Source organism: Cajanus cajan, chromosome 6 (assembly GCF_000230855.2).
Source record: "Cajanus cajan strain Asha chromosome 6, NIPB_CcT2T_4, whole genome shotgun sequence".
NCBI classification, from domain to species: Eukaryota; Viridiplantae; Streptophyta; class Magnoliopsida; order Fabales; family Fabaceae; genus Cajanus; species Cajanus cajan.
The window spans coordinates 7,196,637-7,207,500 of NC_138522.1; the positions used below are offsets into that span (position 1 = coordinate 7,196,637).

General features: G+C 33.2%; 1 protein-coding gene across 3 annotated transcripts in view; it reads right to left on the bottom strand.

Moving 5' to 3' along the window:
- Window positions 1-2,796: 2,796 nt before the first annotated feature.
- Window positions 2,797-10,864, bottom strand: part of LOC109807536 (Tetratricopeptide repeat (TPR)-like superfamily protein) — a 9,022-nt gene continuing 954 nt past the window's right edge. The window contains exons 1-5 of one of the 3 annotated variants that reach the window (XM_083076634.1): window positions 9,961-10,864; window positions 7,977-8,122; window positions 7,185-7,261; window positions 6,879-7,103; window positions 2,797-3,198 (exon numbers count right to left, since the gene is read on the bottom strand). The exon at window positions 9,961-10,864 is cut by the window's right edge and continues 954 nt beyond it. In XM_083076634.1, the coding sequence (XP_082932760.1) occupies window positions 9,998-10,864 (867 nt within the window). In that variant the 3' untranslated portion in view covers window positions 2,797-3,198; window positions 6,879-7,103; window positions 7,185-7,261; window positions 7,977-8,122; window positions 9,961-9,997. Of the gene's footprint in view, window positions 3,199-3,807; window positions 5,089-6,662; window positions 7,104-7,184; window positions 7,262-7,976; window positions 8,123-9,960 lie in introns of those variants that run through there. The other 2 variants (XM_083076635.1, XM_083076633.1) reach the window with 2 other exon arrangements.

The following is a 10,864-nucleotide window of genomic DNA, read 5'->3' on the forward strand; positions in this document are numbered from 1 at the left end:
GATTTTCTTAAAGAATTTTTCTATACTAAAATTAAAAGATATTTTTCAGTAAAAAAATTCTTATAAACGTGTATTCAAACATATTCGTATTATTAATAAATCGATCCAATAATATACAAATATTAGTGCCATTGAGAATTGATAGACAAAGCACATATAACTAAATCAAATCACCTAGACAATGGCACTTGAAAGATAAAAGAATTGAGTGAATAGAAGTGGTCCACTGCTGTTGCAACTGCCCTTAGTCCTTATCATTTCCCCAACACTTGTTTATCATAATTTTCAGTCCCCATTCTCCCCAACCACAATTTCAAAGTCACTCCCTATTGTTCGGACCCCATGTGTTGCAGTTGCAGAAAGATATACTAACCATGAGATGACACCAATTTGAATTTTATTTTTTTCCTTCTGCATGCCCTAGTAGTCAATAGGGCTTGATTTTGACATACTGTCCCTGCTACTCAGACTTGTGATGTGCATGTTGCCATAAACATTAATTTTTTCTTTCCAAAAAAACACATACTGATAGTAAACTAGTAAAGTAATGTAATACTATATATCATTCCCCACCCTCTCTCACACAACTACAGTCTACAGATATTTCTTTCTCTTATATCCCTTTCTTACATTTGGGAACGTGCCACATCATGCTTGTTCCCCCCCACCCCCCAGGTACAAAAAGTTGCATGGCTCACCAAATTATAATTAAGTATTAATATTCTGATTTCATATCTTTGATTCACATTATTTTCATATAAACTATATGTTAAAAAAATGTAATAATTTAATATATATCAACGAATAGGAGTGAAGTACTATTATTTTTTTTGTGGGTGTGTGGGGAGTTAATGGAAAACCTACCCTTATAGCAATTTAATTTGATCTTGAATAATTTGTGTGGCATGATGAGATTGCACGACACGACGTGTCGTTACTGCACTTTCCTTTCCATATATTCCTGGGAAAGATTATGACTCTAGATGAACATTTTCAATGTCGTTACTGATCTTTCCTTTCCATACATTCCTGGGAAAGATTATGACTCTAGAGAAACATTTTCTATGCATCGGAAAACAGTGTGTATATATGTGTGTACACGTGGGAACACGTAATCCTAATAATTACTATAGTCATATGTTTGGAACAGTTGCGATGTTCCTCCTTTTTCACCAACACTGTTAAGTTCTTACTATACAAACATGTGAGAGTGTGAGACTAATGTATACGGAGTACAGAACCATCCCATGAATGAATAATACTAGCTAGTATGTTATTGGCTGTAATTACTATATGTGATCATAGCTAATAAATCTGTGTGCCGTGCCTTTTTGGTATTCTGTTATAGTTTTATTCCATATTTTGATTATTGAGGAATAGGAAAAAGACTTTTTTCATATATGTGCATCGAGAATTTTTCAATCAGAAAGACTATACTAGTTTAAACAATAAATAAAACACTTATTTTTCTTATTTTTTTTAATTATAAGATAAAAATTACTCTTTATTATATATATATATATATATATATATATATTTATCTTATTTTAAATGAAGTTTTAATATCATTTTCAGAAAGTAAATTGAGTTTAACTCAATTTTATAAAACTGATTTATAAGATTATTCTTTATTTATATATGTTATTTTGGTGAAATAATTAATCAATGTGATTTTAATGTTTAATTTTTTTATTAACCAAGTATATCTTGTAACTCAATTAAAGACTAATTTTTTAGATATTAAAATCTACTTAAAAAATTGATATTTCTTAGAAAAATAATTTTTCGTTTATATAAACTTGGATTTGAATCTCTAACTACATAATTAAGAACATTATTATTTGTCGGTGATAATACATAACACACCATTGTTGATCACTTTTTTCCCTCATACCCTTATCCATGGTCCCTCATCATTGATTCAAGCAAAGATTTTCTTTAGTGGTAGTGGACTGATGAAGCCACATGGTTGTGTTCCAAATTCGATGTTTGGACGAATACGCAAGTTCCAAATCCGGTGTGCGATCCAATGCGATAGATAGTAAAATGAGTGCATGTACCTTTATGAATGAATAATTTAAACTGGCCCTAATGATTAGAGGACATATAAACTTGGACTGTGCAATCTTGCTTTCGGAAAGATAATTCATGAGATCAGAATATATATAATAACGTAATATGGGCTACTCAGCTAACCTAAGAGGCACCCAATAATCTCTTGATGGTTTGTCAGAGCTAGCAAGGGGAGATGTCACAACAATTTAAACAAGATTCTGATTCTGTTTAGAGAAGAATCATTTGCGTCACATTCACTGTTATGTTATGCCAACAACACCAGCCACCCCATCCAATACAATTTTAAATTATGGGTCATAAAATTCTCAGAAACTATGAGGGCCCTTCTCATAGTTGAATAATCCTATTTGATGAGATAGTTTTAACAAGATTCTCCGGGGAAAAGAAAAGCACGAGATTTTAAGGTTTGCAATTTTTGAATGATATGTTTTCACAATGCGTATTTGTTCGGATGGAAACTTTAGAATGGTTGCCATTAAAGATAAGTATATATGGACAAAAGTGTATTGCATAAATTTAACAGAAGGTCTGAGTAGTTAAAAAGAAACTAAAAAGGGCTATTTTATTTCTAGGAAAATAAAATATAGATCCGATTGTACAAGTTTCTCTATAAATAACTAAAGTAAATTAGAGTTTTTCCCGTAATTTAAAATCAACTTAGCTAAGTTACATGAAAGAGCTTTTACTTTACATCTACATTAAGTTAGAACTGTTGATAGATATGCTTAAAAATAAGCTGCACCATTTAAACTAATCTGACATTAATCCTTTACTCACTAACTATTTTTTTGGTCTTGCCACAGGTATCTTCTAGCTCACCTCTTGATCCTTTACTCACATTATTGTTACTCACTAACTATTGATGTGTATAATAAACAATGACTATCTAAAAACACTATAATTTTCTATTGTTACCATTTACATGTCCCTGAAATCGAATGACTCGGTTCAAAAGTCTTCTTTACAGCAATGACCAATTTCATGGTTGGTCCAAACATTACCTTCAAAATTCAAATTGTGGGGTTTGAGGAGGAAGCATAGTTAGAAAAACACATCATGGGTGGGCCACTGGGCCAAGCCGAAAATGCAAGTCCGTGATACAAAAGGTATGACGACGTGCAGCTGCAGAATAACACAAGATTAGGAGCAATAGTATAACGTCCAAATGCAAAACTGTAACAATGGAATCTAAATGCCGCCAACTGTACATGACTCTCATTATTGTAGTGATGGATAACCAGGAAAAAAAAAAAAGTATTTTCCAGGCTTGAAGCCAAGCAAGCAAGCTAGGTTCAAAGCTGATTAGATTAAACTGTTTTGATCGAGCATATGTAAACCAGTATGCCGGTTACCTACTATTTTACTCAATACAAAAGCTCAATGATTTGACCTTGAGAACTTTACACATTTACGGTAACAAGGGTCAAATATACTCGTGTCATAATTTTTGAAATTATATTTTCAGAATTTAGAATTTTAATATACCCAAAACAAGTATATAATCTTCCCTTAGAGTTAAGAGGAGATACTCTTTAAATGTTCTGAACTTTGACAACTATTAGAGTTTCTAAAGGAGATTTTCGTACGAAATAAAATCAAATGTATACAAACAAATCACTTTGAAGAAAAAGTTGTTTCCACGACTATAACCATAGCTAGCATTAAAGTTTATTAAGAAATGAGTAAAAGGAATTAGTATTTACGTGACCAGCATTAAGAGGGGCACCAAAGAAAAAAAAAAAAAAAAAAAAAAAAAAAAAAAAAAGGGGCACCAAAGAAAAGTAGAATACAGAATCCTTGCTTTTGTTGTAGAACCACTCGGTGGAGTGCCAGATCTCCAAATTTTACTTCTCTCAATTTAGCAAAATATTGCATTTTGGAATCAAACTAACAAAAAGATAAGAAGAATGTATTTATTCCACCAAGTGGGTCTAGTCATATGCAAATAGTTTTCATTTTAAGAATTAAAAATCTTCAGCATCTGAATTGTTTACTGTCCCGTGGGTTTTCCAATTGTGACTTCAAAGTTTATCATATCATATTAATATATACTGCAACCAGGGTGACTAATGCCGGATAATTCCACAGGATATGAGTAGAATCAGAATGAGTTAAAACTACAAGAGAATGATATTCCAAATTTATAATGCAATGTACCATTCCCAATTCATAATTGATAACTTTCGGGATGGAATGATTGCCAAGCCCTGCAATGGAATTAATGCAGAATGGAATCGGATTTATTTTTTGAAAACTGCACATGTTTTAGCTCTGAAAAATAACTTGAATGTTTGACTCATTATATTAAGAACTACATCTGGTGCAGTTTTTCTAGCACTTGTAGAGGATCATAGTAAAAGTTAACCCAAAGGGCCTAAAAGTAAATACCCCTCACAAGAATAATAAATAAAACTAGCTTTTCTCATGCAAAATATTTACATTCAGATTCTTTTTATAAATTAATAATAAAACGTTAAAAAATATATATAAACATGAGTATGGCATTGAAGATAAAATACCCCGTATTTTATGATTATGATACTTCAATGGTAACTTTGATTCGCAATACTATTATGCTTGCATATTTCTTTCACAGATTTATATTAGATTTTGAAAAATTACATGAGGATTTTAAAATAATTGTAAGACACGAAAGGTAAGAATAAAATAAAATTTAACAGACTAAATTTAACGAGAGCAATATTTGTAATGCTATAAAATAAACAATAATAAATTAAGAAAAATATATTAAATATATTACATGAATCACGAAATTATTTATCCCAAATCTTCGGAGAGGTATGATGATTCCTGATTTAATAGAAAGAAGCATAGAATATATAACAGTTATAAAGGATAAAGACAATAAGACATAGATGTTGTTTGACCGTATAACACAGCTGAACACATCTGTGATGAACTATTTCAGTGGACTGAAAGGGTAAATATTTGGAAAATGGAAACTGTTTGCGGCTAGACAATATAATTGAAAGAAAAATTTGGCTCGTGATTCTGCAAGAAAATACAGGATAGGTCAAAATTGGTTAGAAGCGAGAAGTGACCAAATAAAGAGGGGGAGGCATGGAAAACAATGTACGGGCACCAAGAGCTAAGTGAACCCAAAGAAAGTGACTCAGAAAAGTGATATTTGATCTTCTCCCACATTCTTTCTTTTACTTTCTATAGAAGTAACAATAATACCAACAAATATGGCACCAACACCACAATGCAATTAGGAAAAAACATATGGTTGTCCCAAAAATATAAGGTTCAGAAAGTACCAACAATCAATACTTGAATTTTTTTTCCTCAGGTACTTTTGGTACCTCTGCAGCATTTATTCATTGAATATCGAAATGGAAAAGCAGAGTTGTATTTACTACCTCAAACCTATTAAAGGTATACCTTGCTTAACTTCCTTGGGACAGTTAGAAAGAATTTATGGAATTTGTATGATGCTAGAAAGACGTTTCCCAAGTATAAAGGATCGATTGTCTTTTGATACTAATGGGTAATGTGTGCTTTCTCGGTTGAAAGGAAACTTCTCCAAAGCAAAATTCCAATGAGAATCTAAATATTTAGGTTCCTCACCAGTCTCACCAGCACTGTATCTTCAGTGTATCTCAGGATTCATCCACTCTTTTTCATATTTCGTACAGTATAAACAGATTGTATGTGAAGCTGTAAAAGATGGCTACACAGGTGGTGCGATGAGTTGAAGATGAAATTTCTACATCAACCACTATTGTGTAGTCACAAATTTCACATGCCTACGATACTCTTCTAGGACCAAAAACAATACAGATAAGACAAAAGATACTGAAGCTTGACAAGTGTATCTCAAGGATGCCATTAGGAATCGAATTCAACAAACTAAATCTAAGATGAAATTTGGAAGATTGGAGAGTTAAGTTGTATATCCCTATTTCACGTATGTCTATTAGTCTATGTAACATACCTAGTTTTGCGATTGCACTTTGTACATTATTACATGATGCAGTGTTCTGCATACGTTATATATATGCTGGGATAATTAACTACTTTTGTTGATGAATTTGGCAAGGTTCCCTTGACGTCCCACCATAATATTTACAAAATATATACATGGACTTTATAAGAATTGGCATCATTGATGATTAGTACTCAAGCTTGCTAAGTATAGGGGAAAATGCAAATTATCACTCTAAGGTTTGCATCATATGTAACATAGCCTCTAATTGTATAATATCTCGATTCTTAAGGTTTTTAAAGTGTGTGAATTATTAAAGAATGAAGAGTATTAGCATTACTCTTTCTAACACTCTCAACTATTGAATAAAATGTATTAGAAATCACATTTTGTTGAGTATCACTTATCATTTAATGAATCTCTCTCTTGTCCAATTTAGAAGTGAAAACTACCAAAATTTGTGAATTCTGATAAATTCCGGTCAATAATGAGAATGTTGTTAACACTCCTTTTTAAAGAAATGCATCACATGAGTAGCATGTAAATTTTACTCTCTAAAAATTAGTTTTTAAAAGTTGCTTTATGAAATGGTGTTTAAAAACTAAAAAACAAAACTACAATCAAAACACCCCAAGTCTCACATGACCCAAACCAGTCATGGGCAATTACATTAACATGCTAGTCACGCGATGCTTTCTATCAATATTTAACAAAAATAAAATTACAGATGGATCATTTCACACATTTTACAAACCTTAAGAAGCACGTGACCCAAATTTTAGGGAGAAAATTTGCATTTTTCTCTACAATATAGTTGTTAATTTGATTAGCACATACAATCAGGTCAAAATACCTTCAATGTGATAATTGCCTTTTGTTCGAGATGCATCCTATGTTCTGGGTTCAATTAAGGGAATGAAGAACCAAGAACCACTTTGGAAACAAGACATCGCCATACCAATTCCAGCTACTGCTATGGAACATAATATTGATAATGAACTTGCATAATATGCAGCCCAATGTCATATTTCATACTTTAGTTCTTCATCCAGTTTCCTCGATAGCTCATAAGAAGCCTCTGATCCAACAAATATAACGTCTTAAGTCAAAAAGGAGGGGAAAAAACTTACAAGTGGACATTGTAAAGAAACACGTTTACCTTCAAGGTTCAAAATGATCTCTAGCGAAATGCATTTTATTTGTAGCTAATACAGCCTTCCAGAAACTTGAAACAACCTAAGGCATATGAGATGGAGGAAGAGATGAAAGATGCATTGCACACCACATAAGCCACTCAGAAAACTAAATAAGCAACTAAAACATGAAAATACTCGACTTCACAATTGGTAGGCAACCATAAACTTGATCAACATAAGGGTTCAACAAAAATATATCAACATAAACTTCCCTTCCAGCTTACTCAATCAGCGTATCATCATATATCATGAAAAGGAATACTGGCTAACAAAAATATAAAAAGGTGTAAACCTAGCCAACTATCATGTCTGTAACAGCAACGAAGTCAGCAACTAACTAACAAATGAGTCTGCCAAAAAAAAATTGTCTTAAACTCGTAATGTTGAAAATTTCTTTTCTTATAGGAACTTCAGAAGGAAAAAAAATGGAAATAGATTCCTAAAAAGAGGTTTGCAAGCATCCATCAAGAAGAATAAAAAAGGCGAATGCTAGTAGTCTTCACATTTATTAAGCAAACCAAGGTGGAGAGGTTACTTTTTTTGACATAGGCAAAAGGAAATACAGACACTATTAGACCAAAGTACAATCGACCCAATCCCAAGACAAAATATTTCACAAGACAGATAAGAATTGAAAGATAGTATTTATATGTTCAAAAAGACTCCAAGCTATTTGTTAACCATGCAAATGTGCCTTTTTTTCTATTTGCTTAAAACAACACTGTACAGGTTAAAAACAAAGACTACCAGTTTACCCGCAAAACATATCAACTGCACCCACGAAGAGCAACACATTTGGATGGAAAACACATTTTGGATCTTGCTGCATTGCCTGCACAGTATTTTCTGATCTTGCTGCATCAACCTGAACTGAGTGATCAATGACAAGATCTACTGGTACCTGCAGCCAAACAATATTGAATCATTACACACTCCCACATTTAATAAGTAAATATAAACTCACAATATCAATCTAAATTCATTAATTTTATTAGATCACCACCTAGCCTGTCCATTGCATCTCTCAGATGACTAATGTTTAACAATCAGAATGCTTTTAGTCACAAACAATCCTATAATTTTCTTCACTCAAACTAATGGTGTTCCATACTCGCATCAACATGATACCATTAAGGAAATAGAAAAGAACCATAAATCAAAAATTGCATTCGGTTTCAGAACCAATATTAATACAATAACCTAAGCAACTGGAACATTTTCAGGTTCAATGATTTCATCAGTTTCCATATTCTACAAAATTAGCACAAAACAGAGGCATATCTAGAATTTAGCTTCATCTAGCGACTAGTCAGTACCAACTACCAAATTCCCCATACACTTGAAGGCATGAAGTTCTCATTTCTAGATGCAATTCTCCATACACTTCAAGCTATTGAAGCACTGAGCACAGAAATTTTATAATCAACCCACATATGTATACTACTTGTGTATGTAAACAGTGTGGTCATTACATGTAATAATGAGACAGCAATTAAAATCTGAAAAAAAAGGCTAGCAACTCATTTTGAAATGGATTTGTGAAAGTTGAAGTATTTCCTTGAAATAAAGGTTGTCTATTTATGCATGAACCCTGTGAGAGACATCTTCAGTCAATTGAGAGGATCCTCAATTATTTGAAGGCAATTCTAGGAAAAGGAATATTATTTATGAGAGAAGGCTCACTATCCCAAGAGATATACAGTGATGTAGACTATGCAGGGTCAGACATAGATAGAAAATCCACCTCTGGTTGTTGTTTGTTTCTTGGAGAGAATCTAGTGGCATGGAGGTGCAAGAAGCAAAATGTAGTTGCTCAGTTAAGTGCATAAACTGAATTTCAAGTTATGGCACTTGACATACGTGAAGAATTATGAATGAAAATTATCCTTGATGGCCTCAAAGTTAAATATGAGAATCCTATGAAATTGTTTTGTAAGAACAATTCTACTATTAGCATTGCTCATAACCCAATCCAACATGACAGAACGAAACATATAGAGATCAACAAACACTTCATCAAAGAGAAGTTAGATGGAGTTATTGTTTGTAGTAGCACATGTGCCTATAGGGCTCCAAGTGGCAGATGTCTTCACTAAGGGGCTTCCTAGTGCAAGATTTTAAGATCATATTAGCAAGTTGGGAATGATTGATATTCATTTATAAACTAGAGGAGAAGTGTCATAAATATCAAAGATATGTTAGGCATAATTTTTACACTATAAAAAGGGAGATTAATGAATGTACAGCACACAAATTAATATACAGTTTTATTCTTTTCCAATGTTCTCTTTCAACTGTAAATAATAAGAAAAAATATTAGGAACAACTTGAGTTCAGCCACAGAAAGTAATGAACAAATGTTGAGCTAACTTAAAATAACAAAGTCAAATCAATAATTGATAATTATTTAACAAACGTAACTGAGTCATAAGTTCACACTAGTTTGTATATACATGGATTGGTTAATGTATAGGTTACTTTGGACTTTGTTATGAACACATCATTACAGATATTCCAATCAATTTGGTCTAATAAACAGAAATGCATGCTGCTGCTCTTAATATTTGTTTACTATCTGCCATAGACTTAAAGCAGCTCCCAGTTATGTGGTTTTATAGATGAGAGTTCACTGCTTTCTGATGCAAGACAATTCTCTAGACCAATTTTGCACATCCCAAGTTATAAAACGCACAAGAAAAAATATAAAGAATCATGTTTTACATTCTAAATTTCTAATACCTTTCTGAGAAGCCTCTCTATATCTGACAGCGGTCAGTCAGTAACTGCCTTGAATCCAGCTTAGTCCAGGCATTTTTCTCAGACCTCCCGTCATTTTGTCCCTCAACTTCTTCACATCATCCCACCTCCCATCACCAGCATATATATTAGAAAGCATAACATTATCAGCAGGATTACTTTCAGAAAGCTTCTGTGCTACAGTTTCTGCAAGCTCAGAATTTCCACAAGAATTACAGCATGATAATAAGGCTCCCAGGATAGCCTTGTCTACTGGTTCTGGTAAGGACTGGATCAGATTGTAAGCCTCTTCCAACAACCCAACACTGCCAAGGAGCTTCACCATGTAAACATAATGCTCAGGCCTAGCTCTGATGTTAAATTCATCTTTCATTCTCTGGAAAATCTCTCGACCACCTTCGACAAGGCCAGCATGACAACAGGCACATAGGAGAGAAGAGAATGTCGCTTCATCGGGTACCAGTCCTTGCTTCAGCATCTTATCAAACATCCTGAAAGCCTCGGAAGCACACCCATGCAAGCCAAAACCTAAAATTACTGAATTATACGAAACAACATTCCGTTCTGGCATTATCCTGAAAACACAAATCCCCAGGTGCAAGAAACCACATTTCAAATACATGTCTATTAGAGCAGAGGAGACCCTGACATCTAATTCCAATCCATGCCGAAGAGCATAACCATGTACCTCACATCCAAGTCCTACATTCACCGTCTGAGCAATAGAAGCCAATACACTAGCGATCAAAACAGAATCTGGCTTCTTGCCTTCCATGTTTAATTTCCTAAAAAAGTGCAGCAGATTCCCATACTCCCCAGACTGTGAATACCCCGCTATAAGAGCAGACCATGTGACCAAATCAGGATTCAAAATACTTAAAAAGAC